General features: G+C 46.9%; 1 protein-coding gene across 2 annotated transcripts in view; it reads right to left on the reverse strand.

Moving 5' to 3' along the window:
* Positions 1-13,205: 13,205 nt before the first annotated feature.
* Positions 13,206-23,019, reverse strand: part of mAChR-A (muscarinic Acetylcholine Receptor, A-type) — a 382,284-nt gene continuing 372,470 nt past the window's right edge. The window contains exons 6-8 of one of the 2 annotated variants that reach the window (XR_013314984.1): positions 18,732-20,144; positions 15,049-17,582; positions 13,206-14,996 (exon numbers count right to left, since the gene is read on the reverse strand). Coding sequence is in view for 1 of the 2 variants with exons in the window: in XM_077665936.1 (XP_077522062.1) it covers positions 17,046-17,582; positions 18,732-20,099 (1,905 nt within the window). In the remaining variant the exon portion in view is untranslated. Of the gene's footprint in view, positions 17,583-18,731; positions 20,145-23,019 lie in introns of both variants that reach the window. The other variant, XM_077665936.1, reaches the window with a different exon arrangement.

Consider the following 23,019-nt stretch of genomic DNA (forward strand, 5'->3'; position numbering starts at 1 on the left):
TGTTTTTAGAGTGCGTAGTCGCACCACATCACGACCACGAAGGCTTCCATGGAAGTTCTGGCTCTGTACCTTTGCCAGATCGAAGTGCAGACACAGTGACAAGGACAAAAGACGGAGGCGGTCGTTTATTCTTCAACCGGAGTATAGCAGTACGTTTTCCTTCTCTCCACGCGTGGCCCAAAAACGCGGAAAGAAGAGATAGACAGAAGAAACAGACACTGGGTTCGACCACCACGGGCTTTGAGAAACAACACTCGGCTCACTATGAGACGCACACACCGTTGGTGCTCAAGAACAAGAATACGCAGCGCAACGGCACTGATCAGTGGCAGCAAAAAGGCTGGGGTTACGGGGTCATTCGGAGGACAACAACGAAAAATAAAGAATGCCTAACTCACGCACACACAACCCCCACGTGGTTGGTTGCCTCTGGTTGGCAACGACAGCGCCATCACTCGGCACAGCTGCGCGGGAGGGAGGTCGACTAGTAGACATCAACATCAAGCGCAGAGGCGCACAAAAGTACACACTCAGCCACTGCGCCCGCGAGCAGGCATACATCACCACAAGGCTGCAATAGTGGCGAACCTAGTGACGAAACTTGGGGAAGAAAAAACAAACGTGGAAGTGTATACAAGCGTCAACATCAAAGACAAGGGACAAGAACTACACTCGCTCGCCCTGTTGTTTATTTGTTTTTTTAACCCCTCCCTCGCTACCATGCGGAACATATTCAGACGCCGCACGTGTACTGACGCTTGAGAAAAAAATCAGTGATTTACACACCCATTCGCAAGTTGCATACATAGATGCGCTACGCAGTGAAGTGCACATCTTTAGGCCGCACCCATCTTAGCACCGCACTCGCACGCTGCAGTCTCACCACAGAAGCACGTTGCTCCTAAGTTTTTTTTTCTTCTTTTGAGTGTTTCTGCTTCTGCGCGAGTGAGGTCTGGTGAGCGGGACCATAGCTATATTGTACAGCTTGACACAGTTATTGGCACATTTGGGGAAGCCGGGATGAGGCTTTGGAGGTGCTAAACTGGGGAGAGGCTGTCATTGTCATTACTATATCGTAAGCCGGGACGCGGCGAGACATCGCAAACAACTTAGGTGACACCATTAGAGTTAACTGTTCCGGCGAAATTCGCAGGCATTGCAGAAGGATTCAAGGTGCTGGGGATCTGGAAGGTTTACCAGCAGGGCGTTCGTGGACTACCTTGTTTACAAATAGTGTCACGCGCAGCCGATGTCTACATCGCCGCCCCTGTAGCTCGCACGCACCTTTGTGTTGTTTCAGCTTGTCGGAATTCACTGTCAGATCGGCTGTGTGGAGCTGAGGAGTAGCATGTCGCTTTGGAATTCAGAAGTGTGGCTTGAAGTTTGGGCGGCATTCTCTTTACGAAAAGTTCTGTTTTTGTTCCCAAACAAAGTCTTACTGTGCTCTAACAACACCACATGCTGGGTACGTGATATCCTCTAACGATTCACTCCTGGAGCCTCGTTATGTAACCACTTATTCTTGTTGAGGAATTAGTTGGTTGATGGTTAAAACATCTTTACCTGTCGAACCATCACTCTGTACTCTCAGGTAGGCCATAGTGAACGACTTCAGATTAATTTTTCCATTTTGAAACAGCGCAACAAAGACGGGACGTGGAAACTGAGGTGTAAAGACAAACAAGCGCTGACTAACAACTGGGTTTATTGAAAAAAACACGCAAAATATATACAGAGTTAGGAAAGACTAATCGCCACCATAGTCAACTCATGCCACATGTGACGCCAGATATCCAATCTCCCCTTCGGAAAGGGCGACCGATGGGCAACTTGCAGCGCTTGTTTGTCTTTACACCTCAGTTTCCACGTCCCGTCTTTGTTGCGCTGTTTCAAAATGGATACGTACCAACTTGCCCAAATTTCTGCTTGACTTCAGATTAATTTCGGCTTCTTGGGGCTCTTCGAACTACACTTATCCATAGATATGCTATCCGTAGATCTTTTCCATCTTATCCATAGATATTTTCCATAGATATGCGGCCGTAAAGGCCGGGATCAATACCACTAACTCATTTTCAGCTACCTAACGCCATAGCCACTGAGGCTCCGGGTCGGATAGGTGTGCTCACTTTGATGGGCACACACAAATCCTTGAATGCAGCTTCATGCTGTTCCCGAGTAGTATATCAGTTTTGGGGCAAATCGCGATGCTATGTGATGAAGGGCAGTCACGATGGGAGCGAACACGATGCATAAGGAAGGTCTACACAAGTTTTTTTTTTTTCATTGCTTTGGGCATGGTCGCCTTCTGAAGCGTCGCGCCGGGCACACGCTTCAAACACCTCGAAAAATGAATCGCACTTCCGTGCCTGCGCACACACATGCGTCACGCCTAAAGTTACGCCTAGTATGAACGAGTTTCCACCTGGTTACTCTTCCTAGATTAACACGAAGGGATGGCCGTTAATTCTCGTTTTTCGGTTTAATCGTGTACCGTTTCGAGCACACTTAACTTGAACGTGTAGCTTAGTTCCCCGGTGGTACCACTGCGTTCATGACATCTACTTTTATGTAGTTTGTTGGCCGTTAATTCTCGTCTTGCGGTTGAATTGTGCACAGTTTCGAGCACACTTAACTTGAACGTGTAGCTTACTTCCCCGGTGGTACCACTGCGTTCATGCCAGCTACTTTTATGTAGTTTGTTGGCCGTTAATTCTCGTTTTGCGGTTGAATTGTGCACAGTTTCAAGCACACTTAACTTGAACTTGCAGCTTAGTTCCCCGGTGGTACCACTGCGTTCATGCCAGCTACTTTTACGTAGTTTGTTGGCCGTTAATTATCGTCTTGCGGTTGAATTGTGCACAGTTTCGAGCACACTTGAACGTGTAGCTTAGTTCCCCGGTGGTACCACTGCGTTCATGCCAGCTACTTTTATGTAGTTTGTTGGCCGTTAATTCTCGTTTTGCGGTTGAATTGTGCACAGTTTCAAGCACACTTAACTTGAACTTGCAGCTTAGTTCCCCGGTGGTACCACTGCGTTCATGCCAGCTACTTTTATGTAGTTTGTTGGCCGTTAATTCTCGTTTTGCGGTTGAATTGTACACAGTTTCGAGCACACTTAACTTGAGCGTGCAGCTTAGTTCCCCGGTGGTACCACTGCGTTCATGCCAGCTACTTTTATGTAGTTTGTTGGCCGTTAATTCTCGTTTTGCGGTTGAATTGTGCACAGTTTCGAGCACACTTAACTTGAACGTGTAGCTTAGTTCCCCGGTGGTACCATTGCGTTCATGCCAGCTACTTGTATATAGTTTGTTGGTCTTATAGAAGCTACCAATGTTATTGTACAACACAATCATGTTGGACAAGACCGCCGGAAGCTCGCTGGGTTAAGCGTGTGGGCTAGCCTTATTTCAATTAGAAATTTGCAGCGAAAAATAAATCAGGAATAGAAGCGCGATCCTTTTCGCACTACAGTTTCGACTTGCACGTGGAAAAAACCCGTTCTTGTAGGCGCAATTTTTTGCGTTGGCAGGATTGCAGTATGGAAAGCAGAAAAAAAAGATCTATCGGCCGTGTCGCATGAAAGGCCGGAAAAGAAAAACAAATGTCGAAAGAAGAATCGCAACATTTATGCAGCTACTCGATCGAAGGTGAACTCCGCCGACTCGCAGCTCGGTATCCCCACTGAGGCGGTCTGCGCCATCGCACTCCGGGTCGTATCTTTGCTCTGTACACAAGCGCGTTGACTGTGGTCACGTTTTTTTTTTGTCGTGCTCTTTGAAAGTTCACAAGCTTATGCAGTCACTCTACGTTCCATACAATCGCACGCCCCTAAAAGAGCTAACAATAGCAACTATAGCAGAGGGGGAGCAAGTGGTCGAAAAATAAACAAAAACACGACATTCGTTTTCCATGCCACAGATTTTCATTTAGCAACAAGCACATACTGCGCACGATAATTAACAAGTTATTAAACATAAGACTGCTCACTTAGCATCTTAAAAGACCCAGTTTTGTGTCTATAAGAGAGATGTCGCAAACAGCACTTAAAACAATGAAAACATTGCAGCGTACAAATTGTTCGACAGGCACAGTATCGTCGTAACGTAAACTTCTCTGCGAAGCTCGAAGAACAAAGTGGAATTAAAACGGGATCAGATATTTCATTTTTGTTTTTATAACTAGTCGCGGCAAGACGAAAAATCGACGTTCTTTTAGAGAAGTGTCAATGTAAAGATTTCCTCTTATTGAAGGCAGAACTGAGAGCGGCGTCACCGGAGCCTAAGCAAGACCACGGAGACATCTCGGCATGGAATTAGCTAAACGCAACTACTTCACAACAATATCGAGTCCTTATTATAATCAGAAGCAGCGCTGTTAGGAGAAAATACATAAGTATAAGAAATGAGAACAAAAGATCACAGCTGCCTGCCTTCTGTCACAAAAAACAAACAAACATTGATAGTAGTCTCTCTGAATGATTCAAATTTCATCCATCGAATTGCTGAGTAGGTACAGAACTTCAGGGTAGCCGGCAGCCGGAATGGATATTCAATTTAATCATATTTCTCACCACGCCTCCGGGAAATTACGTCATCCCGCAACTTTGACGTAGCAAAACAACAGAAATTAATGAAAAAAATACAAATAAGGTTTTAAATCAAGCGAAAGGAATCAGCCACTCGACGACCGAAAGGCTTAGAGGCACCAATTTATCCGCATATAAGCGACGCACGGGTTATTATTACGTGGGACACGGCAAGGCGCGGCTCGGATGAAAATTGCAAAAATGCGAGACAAACTTAAAAAAATACAAATCTTGGTAAAGATAAATGGCGCCGCCAATCCTCACCTGCTTAATATTTCCGACTCCAATTTTCGTCGTGAGGAAATCGGTCGCTCGTCGAAGCGCCCCTTTTTTCACGCCTGTCTGTGCCCAGGACGTCTCATTTCAGCTCCGGAAACGGAGCCTTTCTTTTCCTATCGAACCCTGCTTTTGTCTTTGTTTTTGACATATCGGTCTGTTTCGAGCGGCTGCGTCTTCGGCTTTGCTGGGCCAGGTTATATCGAGGCGCGTGTATATATATATAATATACGCCCAGTCCCGATCGGAGAGCCGTCATTTCATGCTGGCTTTCAACCTGGCTGCCGAGGTAATGATAACGTATATCTCAGCTAGGGGCGCCCTCGTCTTTTATCGGTGTAGTTTGATTCCCGCGGCGTTCCCTGAACGTCGTCTGCTTTGTACTGATTCGTCTGTCGTCTGCTCCTTCTGCTTTTCGTTAAAAGAGAGCCGATTGCGGACTCCTGTCAGGCAGTGACACGCTTGTCGCGTTTAGTGGTTCGGAAAGCGCTGATTAGCCTGATTGGCTGCGAAGGATGGTGACAGCGTGAAATATCCAAGCGAGAACGCAAATAGAAATGTAAAGAAGAGAACTTGGCGCCAAGGAGAACGTCGGGTTTGGATAACAGCAGACGGCAATGAACGAGCGCCTAAAACTTTCCGCTTAGACGCCGCGATCAGAGTTTTCGAGAGAACTGAATGAAGAAAAATATTTAGCGGAAAAAAATGAAGGAGCATTAAATACATTTAGGGTTTAAACGAAAGACACGAAGAAATCTGACGTTTCACATGACAAGATTTAAACGACGCTTTTGAAAGACAACACGTTGGACACGTGATAAAACACTAATGGCTGTCTATTAATAATTTCTTGTTCGTTTACTTTTTTCTTGGAACGGGGCGCCCAGTGTCGTCATTTTACTCTTCCGAGTTCCACTGAAATCTTAACCACAGTTTCTTTTTTCGGCAAGATTTGATGTGAAAACATAAGTATATATACCTACTCGAGGTGGAGCTCTTAAGAAAAGCTTCACTGTAAAGCAGAACACACCTGTTTAATGTTTTCTTAGCTTCATTTTTAGCTTCTTGTTTCATTTCACTATGTTCGAACCAAAGGGGACATTTATGTTCGGGGCAACTTCACTTTGTTGCAGTAACAGCGCAGTTATAAATAAAGCGAATATACATTTCTGGATTCCGCAGCGGCTTTGAAAAGAGGGATAACAATGAGTTATTTCCACGAACACAAGTAAAAAAAAAATTATGTCTATCTATGAACAACGGTGCCATCAAAATACCAATGTTCTAGTGCAGCTGTTTGCACATCCTGGCCAGACATGAACAAAAAGAAACCATTCGAGAGTGTCAATCAAAACATCTTCAAGGCGGTAGGTGCTTCCATGAATGTTGCCGCGAACGAAAATTGCAGGCGCTTTCGCTAGAATTTTTCTCGGTCGTTTTGCTTATATCCCCCGCTGTGCCTCTTTGTACCTTCATAATCATTTATGTACTTAAGTAGACATCGGGCAAAATGCGGATTGGTATCGAAAGCCTAAACAATTTCATGCTAAAGCCAACAAAACCTGGAATAGCACTGGTTTCGAATAGTACAGCAAGTTAATTTAGACAAGGTAACCATTTCCTAAGACTGCTCACACCTCCATTTTTGCAAGCCACCTATGTAACTAGGCAGCTAGCAACTACATGGTACTTCGGTAAGAAGGGAGCCTAAACACAAGTTCTTCTCAAGTTTTCAAATTTATGCGTGAACTTAACGTTTTCCAACTTTATATAGGCTACATGAATGTCGTGTTCTGATCAGAATGCGACGAAGAAATAACTGTGTTATATATTTTGCAGAGCCTGATGAAAATATAACTAGTATTGAAACGTATAGTTCTTTTGCCACATCAAAAGCTAGTTACACGTAAGAACCAGAATGGATGAGCGTAAGCAAGCATCTGAGAACAGGAAGCCGTGCTACCACATCATAAGCATCATCTTCTGCAAAGCTACACAAAAACCATTCTCAGCAACACGGTAACATTCACACTCAAACACGCATTGACATTGCTCTCTCGCTGCTACAGCTATCATGTGCTCGACATAAGACAACAACAACAACAACAACGAAGCCAAAAAGGTGCGTAGCGCTTCGTGGGAGGGGCTCGTCAACATCACGTCGGCAGGCTGCAGCGAATCAAATGCATCATTACGGCCAGATCACAGTCGTGTCCTTGGACCAAAGGCGGCCGCAGCACTGCCGCCAATAGGCGAGTTGGCTTTACAGTCTTCGTGCTATAGTGCACTGGCTTAGTCGGAGCCAGAGAGTCCTGTAGAACTGCCGTGTCAAAGAAAGCACACGCAATGTAGAAGAGGATTGATTCTTCTGCTCAAGTGATTGAACCTCCGGCCAATCGACGCCGAACTTCGGTCAAAGAAACATTTCGGAGCTTCAGGAGTCACTTCGACGTCCTCAGTGAATATAGCCAAGTTCAGAGTGTGCGCTAGAGACACACACACACAAAAAGAAAAACTTTGCTTTTTCTTCTGTTCCTTCTTTCCTTAATACCCGGAAGAAAAGGAAAAGATTCGCTATTTTGTAAGGATTATTTCCGGTTGGATTCTCTTGTATCCGTACTATTGTAACCGCCATATTTGATTTGTAGCGATAGCTACATTACGGTAGCATTTCGAGCCTTCAGCGTGGCGGCGCCGCCACCCTGTGGCTGCGCCGCCACGCTGTCACGTGGTTGGTGACGTGGTGCGGAGCAGCTGCCGGCGGCGCGGCTGATGACGTGTTGGTCACGTGATCAAGTTCCATTCGGCCAGCTGTAGCTATCGTGTCACTCCATGTTTAACGAAAGCTAAACCACTGCCAATTTTTCTTTAATTGTGACAGTGTGCCCGCTGGCATAAAGCATTATTTACAAATATAGGTACACACTGGACTCTCTAAGAAAGTATAGAAGGGCTGACTAATGAATTTAAGACAAAACAATAAATCGGAGCAAAAAGAATGTTGTGCAGGATACGTCCCCAGTCGTCAAAGGTACTCTTGGCTACTATTGGCCACCGTCGCCGGGAATTCCATCAACGGCGCAGGGAGATCCCAAGGAGTGAACATTCCGGGAGGAATTGGCAAAGCTGGAACTTCCGGCGATAGACAGACCTGCCTCCTGAGCCCACAACGAAGTTAAAATATCAATATACACCCTGCGTCATTGTCAGGGCATGCAAGACTTTGTAAAGCTGTTTAAAGTTTCTCGCATTCTCCCCTGAAGTCTTTTTTTTTTTAAATCGACAGACGAGTACGATGCATTCTTGATTTGCCGCACCCTTCCGAATTCGCCACCCTTGCAAAGCGTGAATTGAGACGCTCTGCTAACGAGTCCTCGAGAAGGTGCATATATGTAGTGGTAGCAGCATAGCACACACCAAGTCACCGACAAAGAGCGCGCGCGCGGACAGGCATTTCAACGTGCAAATTTGTGTGTATATCTTGTGTGTGTACGCGTGGCGTAATAGCGTGTCTAAAACTTTGTGTGTATGTAATGCGCGTCGTCTAAGTGGCTCGACGACAATAATATATATTTCATATATATATAATATATTCGCTACACAGTCAGGTACAAAGAGACAGTTTTAAAAAATTACGCACACATACACAAACACACTTGCGATCTGCTTGAGTTGAGTGTGTTCGACCGCCGATACCACCTCGCTCTGTGTCGTGCAGGTGATTTGAGATATAGTAAATACATTATACTCGATTACCCTCGATACATCGACTAACACATGTTCTAAAGCGTCAAGAGCTACGGGTTTAATTACTCCGTCGCGCTTGCTGTCTTTTATCTCACCCCCCCCCCCCCCCCCACCCCGGTCAAGATAATCGAGCATAACACTGACCCTAAAGGAGCTCGCTATTGGCTAAGCCTAACTGAAGAGGGAAAGATAACACATATGCGCTTAATATAGAGCCAGCAGAGAGTGGGCGGAGGGTCGGGAGCTGAATAACACAAGAGAAGGATGTTAGGAAAAACACTGCGCCTAATTGAGGAGGCTTCTAACGCAGAACACCGGAGCACCAGTTGTAAAGAAGATAAAAACAATGAACTCAGCAGCCGCTTCATTAATGAACGATATTTATATGTTTTGAATTTTTTTCCAGGCTTCATTAAGGCGCAGAAAAGACGAATAGCCTCAAGTTGTATCCTGTGCTAAATTATGATTGATTTTTTCGCCTATGCATTTTGTCTGTAAACTTTCGTTTTGAAAGTCTCTATGACATGACGATTTAAATGTTGCTTTGTGTGACCAACTCCGTCGTGGACATCTGCTGTGGCTTCAAAAACACGTCAAGAGTAACGATATTCAATATGTAATTCCGCAAGCTTATTATCTTTTTTTTTTTTGCTCCAGCTGAGAAGTCGCTCTTCACAGGATTATGTTTTAGGATACTGAAAAAAAAAATTGCCAGTCCGTCACCACAACAAAGATATAGTACTCATATGTGGTTCCTTTCTGGGTTAAACTTCGTAAACGAGCTGAAAGTTATAGACTGGACGAAGTAAGTCGTCAAACTTCAATTTTGTCGCTGATGCTCTGCGACCGGTACCTTGGTATTACCTGAGAAGTGGATACAGTATCAAAATAATCTGAAATTGGTCGTCCTATGCGTGGGGTTTTCAACGCTATTGATGCTATCTAGGTATTCACACAGACCTTTTCAATTTGATCTAACTGCATTCACTGTTTGTCTTATCGCCTGTCTGCCTGTTTTTCGGCCGGGGCGAGAACAGGGTAATTAAAACTGACAGAAGTAGATTAGTCCAGTGACTTCATTGCTCTTGTTCGTGACCTCGTGCTTTATAAATTTGACTCGAAAGAAGTAGTCAGCGGGTATATAACACTCGCTTCTGCGGGGAATGTGGGTGTCCGCTCAAAAGCAAAAATTTTTCAAAGCGGAAAGCTTTCTTTAACGTTTTTGCTATTACTGTTTCCTCTAGCTTGGGTGTATATTTTACGTGACAGAGAAATAATTTTCGCGAAAGAGATCACTGAAAAGAAAACTAGAAAAAAATAGGAATATTTTTCATGGCGAAGTTAGTATACAAGTGAACTTTGCCACTTAGCCATACGAATTTAAAGCGCCAGCCTGATACAAGAGAGTGCACTGTTCAAAACACTGACCAGAGTTGCAGCAATCTCTGATCAGTATCCCTTCCCTTACGGCGCGGTTCAGGTGTCCAACGATATATATATGAGACAGATACTGCGCCACTTCCTTTCGTCTTTTAATTGTTTTTTTTGGGAAAGGAAATGGCGCAGTATCTGTCTCATATATCATTGGACACCTGAACCGCGCCGTAATCGAAGGTATAAGGGATACAGTGAAAGAAGAAAGAGGTGCCGTAGTGGAGGCCTCCGGAATAATTTCGACTACCTGGGGATCTTTACTGTGCACTGACATCGCACAGCACACGGGCGCCTTAGCGTTTTGCCTCCATAAAAACCAATTATTGTTATTATTATTAAAACAGGGGAACACCTTCAGATGACGCAGAAGCCGAGGGCGCATTCATGGTAACTATTACAATCTAGATTTATATTTCAGAATGACTATAAATGAAAGCTGAAACAAAAAAAATAAAAAATGAAAAAGCAAGTGATAAGGATAGCTAGCTGTAGATCACACAGGTAGCTGCTGAGAACACAGGTCGTTTTAGACGCTCGGCGTATCGGATAACCCACTTGCGTCCTCTTCTAAAACAGAAAAAAAAACACAATGCACACGAGCCTCAATTCTTGACATATCTCATATGTCTGACGCACAGAGTGAAATAGAAAACCATGACTTTGGCCAGCTCTTTGCGGAGTCTTCTCCTTATGGCACTTTTCCTTCGTCGCTATAATTTTATTTATTTCCTTCCAAATTTGCTATACCCTCTTTGGTTCGAAAGGGAGTGGTTTCGCTTAAGGGATGTATATGAATAAAACGAACATTCTTAAATATAAAACACAGAACACGTTAAATTAATTTGCGATATGACCCTGGGTACCGACGAAATATAAGTTGTTTCTTTTATTACCAGGCGGTGGTATTCCAATGGCAGAAGCCAGCAGTGGCAGCCTATTCATTCGGCTAAAAACCAAGAAAATAAAAAAAACTAAAACATTTTCTAAATAATGTCTCTGCGCCAGCCGCCGCAATATTATCACTTGTAATTTCCTTATCTGCTCTTTCCTTATCTTAATTCGAGCGGTCATGATTTGTACTATACTCCATACTGCTTAATAAGACATACTTTCTCGTCCTCCATAGTTGTTTTGACTTGAAATATGAAACACACGCGGCATACAATTCTACTGCTGCGCCCTCTAATCGAACTCAGAGCTGTGTGAAACAATCCAAACTGCAAGCGTAAACTGTTTCCACCGAGACCGTTACCGAGCGAGACTTCCGAGTGAGACCGTTACCGAATGAAGTGCTTCTTTAAAAGAGAGGCATAGGTAGAAAAGAAAGACAGTTGGGGTGTTAGTGATTTCAACACAAAATAGGATGTGCTGATACGATGGATCACTCCAGGGGGTCGACTAGATTTACATCGTTCCTTGTGCGGCAAAGAAGACGGACAAAGAAAAAAAGAGACAGAAATTAGTGAGAAGCAAAACTTGTGAGGTGGTACAAATAGAACGTCGCAAGGAGAGGAGGATAGGAAGGGAAAGGGCGGCGAAAAATTTTACACATAATTTGCACATTCTCGATGCTCTGTTGTTCTGGTTGTGTGCTACCCACACCTGCCTCGCCGCCACGCCGCGCCTTTGATAGGCGCGTTTTTTTTTGTGCTTGGACAGCGCCACCTGTGAGCGACAAGAAGACCTCCGCAATGCACCTCTGGCCTCCCTATTGCTTGCAGTATTTCTTCAGCCCACGACGTGGCGTTGCGCACGGTGAGGTCTGTGCGGCGCTATAAACGACCTTCTACGCTGCTGTTAATAATCTTATTCGCTGGCAATAGGAGGTAGTACCCACACTGACTTCACTCTAAGGCAGCGATATTTTTCTGTCTGGGTAATAAATGACCCTATTTTCTGACGCAAACGCTTTAGTCAAATATGCGAGTGACGTCACCGGGGCATGAACACCAACGCCACAACGTCTTTGCAAGAGTTCTGAACTAATGCAAAAGACCCGGTTGTAAGCTTGTGACACAGCTTTTTGCTATATGCAGGTTGAAAGACCAAGCCACCTAGTACTTGTTTAAAGCATGGTAAACACTCAGGTTTTTTTTTATTCTATATATGAAGGGAAACAGTCGTCTGGCGAAGGTCAGTGACACCGCAAGGGGAGCGCGGAGGTCTATCTGTCTCCTAGATGGCGCTGGCTGTGTGATGTAGTCACCGCCCTCTGCCGGTGTCAGAGATTTGCGTCTTCGTCTGCGCTAGAAAACAGCGAGTGCGTGTTCTTGTGTGCTCGCTCAAATGTGTGTGCTTGTTCGTATATGCGTGCAGTTCTGTTTGGTGCGAGTCTGTACTGTTTGACATTCTGACGGCGCACGTGACCTCTTGAGAATGCAATGCATTGGCTGCGAAGGTTGTCTCAGTTTCTAGTCCACGATCTACAAGTCGTTGCGACGTCACGCGCCGGAGACGAAATGCATTGCATTGCATTGTTCAGCTCGTTACAGATAAGGCGTCCTGCTGGTAACGACGTTTTGCAAGACGAGCGAATAGAGTAAACCATAATATACCACCTCCCACATCATAATGCAGCATTAACTGTCATCCCTTTTCTGCGCAACCTCCTTTACCGGCAAGACACCTTAACGTGTCGTGCATCCGACAGGCACCCTAGGCAGATTGCTTCTCTAAAAGAAATATCTGTAAGTTATGGGCTAAAAGGTTAGCTCAGGCGTTCCATAAGGTCAGCGGAGTTGCGGTATATTCACTTGACTCTGACGTACTTTTACCAACTACGCTTTATAATCCATATGCATCTAATCCCACTTCAACGATAATGTTACTAATGGTTTTTTGCGTAGTTTCTACTCAACGCTTCACTGCTCAAATCTGGTGCAAACTTTACATGCCTTCTCTTCGAATTCCGGTGAGGAAAGTACGGCCATAAACAAAGAAGTTGAATTTAAATACCAACCTCTACGCGCAATAGTTTGGCTCTGAAAAGCGTGTCGTACACGCCAAGGGACTCTCTAGAAAATAACTTAGTAATTGCGCAGTATAGCCTGAAAGCTTGAGGACGACACCCATCTCTCGTGGAATACTTGTATTGGGGGGATTTTTTTCCGAAGCAGCACCTTTGCTTGGTAGTTGTACATGATCGCGGTGGAGTATTTTTCGGAACTGCTGGTCAGCCGGTGGCGTGACAGCGAAGTAAGGGCGAAACGTAGTTCAGTCTGCTGCTTCAGATGTGACGTCACACGGGGGACCCGCATACAAAAAAGTCAGTTCGTGAAGCGATGTACTAAGAAATTGCCTCCAAGAAAGAAATAAGAGCAGAACCCGCCATTGAATCGAGAATCATGGCATGGTCCCTTGAATAGCTGCAGAAGGTACATAAAGAGAGCTCAGCGTTTTTGTCAAAAATAATTTTAAAGAAAATGCTCTCTGCGGGTGACAAGAAAGGCGCACGTGAAATTTTAGTGTCGCTATTTAAAGCAACCAACGATCCAACCGCAGACATTATAATAATAATAATTGGTTTTGGGGGGAAAGGAAATGGCGCAGTATCTGTCTCATATATCGTTGGACACCTGAACCGCGCCGTAAGGGAAGGGATAAAGGAGGGAGTGAAAGAAGAAAGGAAGAAGACGTGCCGTAGTGGAGGTCTCCGGTATAATTTAGACCACCTGGGGATCTTTAACGTGCACTGACATCGCACAGCACACGGGCGCCTTAGCGTTTTTCCTCCATAAAAACGCAGCCGCCGCTGTCGGGTTCGAACCCGGGAACTCCGGATCAGTAGTCGAGCGCCCTAACCACTGAGCCACCGCGGCGGGTCCAACCGCAGACAAAAATACGGTTTTTACAGCTTCTCGCTCAGTTTTACGAAATTAGCGATATAACGAAATATTTCGCAGCTTTTGTCGATACTCTGTAAACCGAGGCTTCCAGGTATCGCCACAACCCCCGAAGCCAGATCCTCCAGGAGGCCAGGTGCGCACGCAGAATGTCTAAAAAATCGGCGATACCAAGGGATCGACTGTCTAGACGTAACGTGTGTGTCGTATGTAGTGCGTGCTCTTGACATAAAAGTGTATGCAGTCACGAAAGGACATCAGAAGAAAGCACATAACGCGTGGGGCGACACAGCTGGTAACACACACCGACACACACACATGTATTCCTACGGGCTGTTGGACAAGGCATTACAAGCTCTGGACACGTGGTGGAGGGCCACCTTCAAAGGAAGAAACGAACGCGCTGCGATATTCGGAATAAAAAGGAAAGGAAAGATGAAAAAAAAAAGACTGACGAAACACGAAATTGTTCGCAGCGTTCTAGGAATCAATACACACGCATAGGCGTATATAATATATGTACATATATCTATGCATTCCAGAACGGGCGTGGGTTTCTGTGACGGCCGTGGAGGCGAAAGCGTCCCCGTTAGTTGGCGAAGAAGATCATTCAAGCAGCGCGGTCTAGGTATACACTGTCCTGCGGTGTCTGTGGTTAGGCGCACAGTCTGACAGTCTGAGGCAATTTTAGGGTGAAAACTTTAGGCTTAACGTAATCGCATTAAAACACTATTACTGAAAACATTTTTTTACAAGAAGAGGGAACAAATGTATGAGCTTCGCTAGCCATTTGTTTCGTCTACCTCGAGAGTCATTTTTATTCGAGAATAAGTGTTCATCACGTTAGGTAAAGTTCATTAGTCCTGTCCGGCCGTAAATACAGCGATAACCTTCAAATCACGGTATGCTGTAGAGTTGCTGAATTCTGGCTGTACAATAAGAGTATAAGACGCCTATGAATTAAAGTACAAAAGGCTTGAATTGTCTTTCGGAGGGGGAAGCGCCCGCACATAAATTCATTCTACCAAATGAGCCCAACTGCGCCATGTAGTGAACAAAGTTGTCTAGAAGCATATGATCATCGAGGTTCAAAGTTATTTTTCTTGATACTTAAGGAAGTGAGGTATTTGTTCCTGGCTCAGTTTACTGCCCACCTGCGACTCTCCACTTAATGATGTGGTTGAGCGGAACAAGAGACCAAACAGTCTCCGCTCCAAAAATTTCGTTCTTTTATAAATTGAAATTTGAAAAACGAACATTTTACTCTCTAGAAGGCCGGCTTGAATGACCTGAGGCACGAATTTCGTTCCGCGACCGTTACAGAAGCGCAACCCGCTTTTGGTGTAGGTAACAGTCGACCGTGCCCGCGACGACGCGCTAGTAGCGTGTCGAGTTGAGAACGAAGGGGTGTCAGGATGGGTAGAGGGAGCAAGACGAGGGGATAACGGGGTGAAAAAGAAGGAAGGGCTCTCTGGTATCCGCACCAAAAGCACAAAGAGAAAGTGAACGTCTCATTGTACGTTGCTCACCCTATGTACATTACATCACGGGCGGCGTGCGCGACGCGAACCTATTACAACGGCGCAAAACTTTGCACAACAACGAACTATGTTACTTCCCAGCTCTTCTGTGGTCTGCTATGTACACGTAACGAAACGAGTATATATATATGTATATATATATTTTTACGAACCAACGACTGAACAAAGTCGCGACTGGGCCGCCGATGCAGCTTGTTTGTGTCGGCAAATTGCCTTTCTGTACAGAAAAGTCGTCTCGTTTGCTCGTCGGAGAAGGGTCTGCGGCATGTACGGTGAATTTTTGTTCGCTATATAAAAAGAAAGAAAAATGGAATATTCCCTTCAAAACAGCGCAACTTGGCATTGCTAAGTGCTAACCCAAGTCAGCGGAACGTCGCGTGACAAAGATTTCGAAAGTTCCCAGGAAAACAGGCGGGTCTTACGCGTGCGTTGTCCTGCCACGAAAATTGGTGGTCCGTGATAATTTGATGAACAGAAATGAGCGTCATGCTTTTTCACCACCGCTCAGAGAGACCACCACTATCGGTCAGGTGTTTACTTACAGGCTTGTTCCAAATTATCTGGGTTACAGGGCTGTGGGTGACAGTGATAAGATTAGATGGGCATTTACGGCATCCCTGATAGTTGAATCCTCTCGAGGGCTGGCAGAACTCTTGTCCTGGTACAGCCAGGTCTTTGGATTGCAGGACACGCTGTGGTTTTCAAACTACGCGTTTCGACGTAAACCTTGTGTCCGAGGGACTTTTGACGAAGACTGTGCCTGGGTCGCCCGTGAACCTGGCTGATCAGCGTACGTAGTGGCTGACAGGTGATGACGGATACATAAGTGTTCATAGTTAAATGGAACTTCACGTACCGCTTTTCTTATTGCCTTTATGCTTTAAGACATTAAGCCTGAAGTCCCAGAATAAAAGCCTGTCGCTCCAGGCGATAGCAATGTGGCTGTTTAGACGGTTATTAATTCCCGGCCATTGCACGCTGCCGAGGACCACCACAGGTTACAAATAGGATGAAATTTTCGAAGACAAACCAACAAAGGGGCCGCGACGTCCCTCCTGTTTGGCTGGGAACAACCGAAATCACACGCCGCACGGAAGTCCCGTAAAAACTCCTGCGTGGGTTCCCCGCACACAGTGGGCATCAATCTCAAAAAAACAACAAAGACAGCCATCCATGCAGCGCACACTGTCTGCTGTTTCGAAACTGGCGGAAATTCGCTGTACAGAAAACAGCCAGTCAGTCAGTGCATAGCGGACGCCGTACGTGAAAACTCTACCTGCATACAAGCCACCGCGCGGTAGCCTGATTCCGCAAGGATTCCTTTTACGGGCCTCAACGTTAGTCTCCCGATTGGGATGCTGTAGTGAGCGGCATCGCTGGCTCACGACTCTTCAACCATTCCTGCCGAGTAAAAAGGGGCGAATGAACGTGAGAGACACGTTAGAGCCGGTAAATCTTCAAGCACGTGACCGAAGCCATACAGCCGTAAAAAATGGGAGACCCTTACGGAACCTGGCTCCGCGGGGCGTTTCGTCACGGTGCAAGATGGCGAGACACGGTGTGAGAAAAGCGAGACGAGCCGTCTCAGAGGCGGCAAGACAAGATCGGGCGCAGCGTTCAGGTGAAGTAGCCGCGGTTCATGGACCGCTGCTTATTGTGCCACTTGCACGACAGGATGCGCATGTATGTCCGGCGAAAGTTCGCGTTGCAGAGCGCGTAGCACAGCGGGTTCACCGTGCTGTTGATGTAGCACAGGTAGTAGACGAAGTTCCACAGTCCCGTCGGGATGCAGTCGTCGCACGAGGACACGGTCTTGATGAGCACCAGCACGTTGTACGGCGTCCAGGTGACGATGAAGGCGAGAAGGATGGCGCTCAGCGTCTTGGCGGCTTTCTTCTCTTGCTTGCGTTCCTGCTGCTTGCGTTTCTTCTTGGGCGCCGCGCGCTGCTTGGCGACCACCTGGCGGTGCACAAGCTTGGTGTTGAGCGGTATCCGGATGGTCTCCAGGCCGGAGTCCGTGGTCCGCATGGCGGCCGTCGAATCCTCGGAAGACGTGCGTGCGAACGCTGCCGCCGCCGCGGCTGAGGACGCCGTTCCTCCGGCCCCGGACTCGTGCTTCTCGGCGTCCTCCTCGAGAATCATTTTGATGGAGGCCTGCGAACGGAGAGAGGGACGTTTCGTAGACAGGCTTTTAAAGCCTGGAAAAAAAAAGCGCGACTGTGTAAGCCACGCCTAGGCGTAGCGTGTCTGATTCGCGACCCAGCCTAAAATTCTCGAAACTTATAGCTAAGCGGGAACCATTTATGAACTAAGTTACGTAATTTCAGACACGCGACGACCTTTAATTCTCAATACATGTAATATTTTTAATGTTTAACCTGATGTCACGTCTGACGCGATTTTCGCTGCACGCCGTCGACGCAACGACGGCGCTTTTTCCAGCGACCAAAACAACGCATAGGTAGTGTCACAAGGCGGGGTAATAACGTTTAAATGAATTAATGACCAACTAACAGCACCTTTTCTTGCTCAAAAGGGTTGTAACACTGATACCAAGCTCACAATTATGAGTAGTGTTTTTAGGTTTCTTTTTCCAGTCTTTAAGGTGTTTAAGAGTTCACAACGAACACTTTTTCGTACCAAAGCGAAAAGTGTATACAGCGATCCCCAACAAACGCTAACAGAAGCTGTTCATCTGTGCCCTGGAGCACAAATGATATATAATCTTTTGTGATCATAATGATTTCTCCTATTTGAAGCTCATACATGCACTACAGCCGAAAACAAGCGTTGATAGTTCGAGCTTAGGCAAAACCGTGTTTCTTCCTTTTTGTCACACCTTCCAAAATAGAACGCACTGACGCAGTGCCAGATGGCGCCACACACCGCCATGGACGGGAAACACCTTGGTGACTTCCGTGGTTGCTGAGATAAGTGGTTGGACGTAACCAAAATTGTGCAGTTATAAGTCGAAACAAATGTTGTCTTTATCGCGCTCAGCCGTTAGAGACACTGGTCACACCACTACATTTATTGTTTTTTTTTCAGCAGCGCAGGGTACAAAGGACGTGACAAGTGCACAGACACGGCGCTGTGTCTGTGCACTTGTCACGTCCTTTGTCCCCTGCGCTGCTGAAAAAGCCATGTCACACCAACTTGCCCAAGCTTCTACAGCACTACATTCAGTTCTACCATAACTGCAGGAAGCTCCGGTTTGTATGTCGTAGATGTTCGGTGCCATCTTAACACTGAATGAGATGTTCTACTAAGTTTCTCCATCTCACCTCCAGCGGCGTCACATACCTGCGACGTCTCTCCCTCCAGCGACGGCTGCGTTGGCAGTCGTATCAGTATGGTGTAGACCGAATCGGACGAGTAGGAGCGGGACGCCGAAGATGCCGTAGCTGCGGTAGACTTCTCGTTTCGCCGGAGGCCGTTGCGGTCGGTCATGGGGATGCTGACGCCACCGCCGCCGCCTATGTTTGCGATAGCGCTGCCGGTGCCAGTGCCGGCGCGTCCGGCCGGGTTCAGCTGGACCAGCTGGTCGGCGCGGAAGGTCATCGAGGCCGACTGCACCGGCGTCTCAATGGAGGCCGGCGTCTGGGTGCCCGGCGAGCCTCCGTGGCTGGTACTGTCGTCGTCCTCCTTGTCGTTATCGATGCGGCACCACGACAAGAGCACGTCCCGCAGTCGACGCCTCTTGGGCGCCGCCGGGGGCAGGTACTTGGACGTCTCGACGCACAGCGAGGTGGGCACGTACGTGGTCTCCACCTCCGGCGGGCAGGAGTCGCTGCGGCCGCGGCGGAAGTCCTCCGACTCGGCGGGGTCGTCGCTGGACGTCGACTTCCGGCTGCCGCCGGTCTCCTTCCGGCCCGCCTGGAGCTGCGTCAGGTCCTTCTGGCGCTTTTCGGTCTCTCGCCATATGCGCCAGTAGAGGATGCACATGACCGTGACCGGCACGTAGAAGGCGGCCAGGGCCGTGCCGAAGGTCACGTATATGTTGGTCTCCAGGAACTGGATGTAGCAGCGGTCCAGGGGAACACTCCGTCGGCCCTCGATGTAGGGCCAAGAGTAGATCCAGGGCGGCCACAGTACCAGGGATATGACCCAGGCGCTGGCGATCATGATGGCGGCCCGCTTGGTCGTCCTGCGGGCCCGGTACGTCAGTGGCCGCGTCACCGAGAAGTACCGGTCGAAGCTGATGATGAGCAGGTTCAGCACCGACGCGTTGCTGGTCAGGTAGTCGAAGGCGAGCCACGTGTCGCATATGAAGGGCCCCAGCGGCCAGTGGTCGTACAGGGTGTACATGGTGAACAGGGGCATGGAGATGACGCCGATGGAGAAGTCGGCGATGGCCAGGCTGAGCAGGAAGTAGTTGCTGATGGTCTGCAGCTGCTTGTCGAGCTTGAAGGAGATCATGACCATCAAGTTTCCGATAATGGTTATGACGCTGAGCAGAGCTGCCAGGAAGGCGATCAGGATCACCTCGGGCAGCGAGTAAGGGGCCGAGGGACCGCCGCCGTCGCCGGTGGAGGTCTCGTTGGAGCCGTTTCCGGTTCCGGTGGCACCATTTCCTCCCCCTGAGCTGTCGTCGAAAGCGCCGCCACTGCCTCCCGCCTCCGTGGCGGCGAATAAAACCGAGGCATTGAGCGCGGCTTCCAGGAGGCCCATGGTCGGAGTGGCGGCCAGGTCACCTCATGACTCGGTGCGGTTGGCCTGCGTAGAATTGAACAACAACAAACGGAATGTTTTCGTTTCGTTCGCTCTTTACGTCTTTACTTGTGTTTGGCACTGAAATTTGCAAGCTAGCGTTACTACCGTCACGAGCGTCTACGCAGAGTTACAGTGACACCAAAATAAAGACACGAATCCGCCTGTATGCCGGATTAATGAGCAGCTCTCGTCACCGCTTGAAACAAGCCATCGGTCTTCAGCGCGACATTTGTGGTACAGCTGAAACGGTGCTATACATTTTTTTAGAACGTCTGGCCCATTGAGACGGAAGAATATATTACAAGGTTATATTATGAAGGAACCTGCGCAAATGCTACTGACACTGGAATTTGTGTTGGGTTTCTTACACTGCTCTTTGCTGCGGTGAATTTTTTACTTGCTTACGTGCAAGGCGTTGCTGTCTTTGATAAACATCAATAATTTTTGAACCGCTATCAGGGATGTCGATATATAATTTCTATGGCCTCAGGCAGTATTTCTAGGCCGTATTTTTAGGCAGTTACAATGGAATACTGGTTATCACAGCTTATGATGGTCGTGTCTGTAAATCACTTAAGCAGTAATTCACAAACAACTCTCGATTTTCAACACTGACTAGCTCAACTGAAGGTGAACATCACAACATAAGCTATACGCAAGAATCAACCATGGAAGGTACACACATATAGAACAACAATTGATCTCTAAACGTTACAGAAGTTACTACCAGGAACAATAGATGATTTCCATAAAACATTCCATTAGAATTAAGCACTTATAAAGAGCTTAGAAAACATTTTATGTTTATTTAAAGATCTGCACCTCTTTTTCTCGTTCTGATCCGCACAAAATAAAGTTCCGGACTGGTGCTGTAATAACGTTTTTGGCTTTTTCTTTGACTTTGTGAAGAACGTTATGTTTGCTGCAACTTCATGTTGAGTTTGCTGTGCATTTGTTTTGATTTTATTTCTTCGCACTGCGAACAGCTCTCTGTGTTGTGCTCCCGCATCCTGTGTACGCCTTGGGCGTAAATAAGCAATATTATTATTAACATTAGGTTCAAATAAACCAGAAATACAAACTAACCGATTTTGAATTAACGGGATTCCAGTGATCGTGCAAAATAGTTTGAGCAAATAAAAATTAAAGAGCCGTCTTTCAACAGAACACGAAGGAAAACTCGTACACCAGGTGAAAGGTAACACTTTGGAAATAGCCTTGGTTTCTCGTCTTTCCTACCTATTCGCCTATACAATCCCCTAAAAATAATAAGCACGTGAGAAAGGTCTCCAAAGAATTATTTTCGCCAGGTCTATCACATGGCTATCGTTTATCTTGAACGCAGCGCCCACAGGTGTGTTTGTTAAAGGAGCACGCAGGACAGTCTACACTGGTCCTTGCTGGAATAAACTATGCCCCGCCCAGCTCTGACTCAAAATAAATATAGCAGTCCCAGATCACGTTTATAGCACAGTAAAGCTCACAAACAACAAAAATAAGGCACGAAAAAGGGCGAAACTCCAGGAGTGGCGCCAAATGGGCTGAAATAATAAGCAATCCACGCTCCACCAAAAAAAGCATTGTTTATGTGCCCATCTCTTCAGGTTAGGGGAGTTTTAAAGCAGGCAGTTATGACACGAGTTTTCACCTCCCGAAAACAGTGCCACGCGAGTTTCAAAAATTTCGCATTTGTGGCACTTTTCAGAAAGTGAGGCATCAACGAAAAATGCAAAGAAAATAATCTATCACTAAAGGTAGCCACTTCTTCTGTCTCCCCTCCAGTTTGCGTAGGGTCATTGGAACGAAGAGAAGGAGACATAGTATTCGATCAGGCTTTCTACCGTTGACGATAACAATAATTGGTTTTTAAGGAAAGGAAATGGCGCAGTATCTGTCTCATATATCGTTGGACACCTGAACCGCGCCGTAAAGGAAGGGATAAAGGAGGGAGTGCAAGAAGAAAGGAAGAGAGAGGTGCCGTAGTGGAGGACTCCGGAATAATTGCGACCACCTGGGGATCTTTAACGTGCATTGACATCGCACAGCACACGGGCGCCTTAGCGTTTTGCCTCCGTAAAAACGCAGCCGCCGCGATCGGGATCGAACCCGGGAACTCCGGATCAGTAGCCGAGCGCCGTAACCATGCACTGAGCCACCGCGGCGGGTCTACAGTTGACGAAAGTTCCTTTTTCGCGGCCCGTTAATACGACAAGTGGCGATTACGAAGAAGCAGCGAAAACCTCCCCGGCTGCGATTCGGTAAGCGCACGGACACTCACTTGAGACACACAAGTGTGAAATTTTGCGCACGTCCTCAAGCGTCTGTCTTGGACTTCACGAAAAAGAAACTTCACTAGCTTCTTCCGCGCCAACCGCACGCCAAACAAACCGCTTCCGACTGACTTCTTGTGGCGCCCGACTCATTTTTTGTTGCTGTTGCAATTATATGCTTTGGATTCTCATAGTGCTCTTACCCAACGCCGCTTAGCCAAGGTGACGTCGGCTTGGCACGTGCTCAGTCCAGAAGCATTATGACTGCCATCACCACGCTTCTCTCTGTTGCACGTCGTTCACTCCTGACCAATTAGCTGTGGGCGGTGGTGGAAAAGGCGCGTAGGTTTGACCTATCTAATTAGTGTAGAAAAAAATGTTGAAATCTAAACCGACTGCTGAGGCGCCGAGAGAAAAGATAACTTATGTCTACTGTTCTACAGCAGAGGCAGATTGTGCGGGAGTGCGGTTGTTGCCTGCTGTTTTCAAATGTCACTTTTCTTGGTAGAGGCAAGGGTAATGTGGAGCGGATGTTCTCGAAGCCCCTTAAAAGATAAATATGCAAGGAGATAATTTGCATTAGCACTTCGTCTGTCACAGTTGATGCA

Source organism: Amblyomma americanum, chromosome 5 (assembly GCF_052857255.1).
Source record: "Amblyomma americanum isolate KBUSLIRL-KWMA chromosome 5, ASM5285725v1, whole genome shotgun sequence".
NCBI classification, from domain to species: domain Eukaryota; kingdom Metazoa; phylum Arthropoda; class Arachnida; order Ixodida; family Ixodidae; genus Amblyomma; species Amblyomma americanum.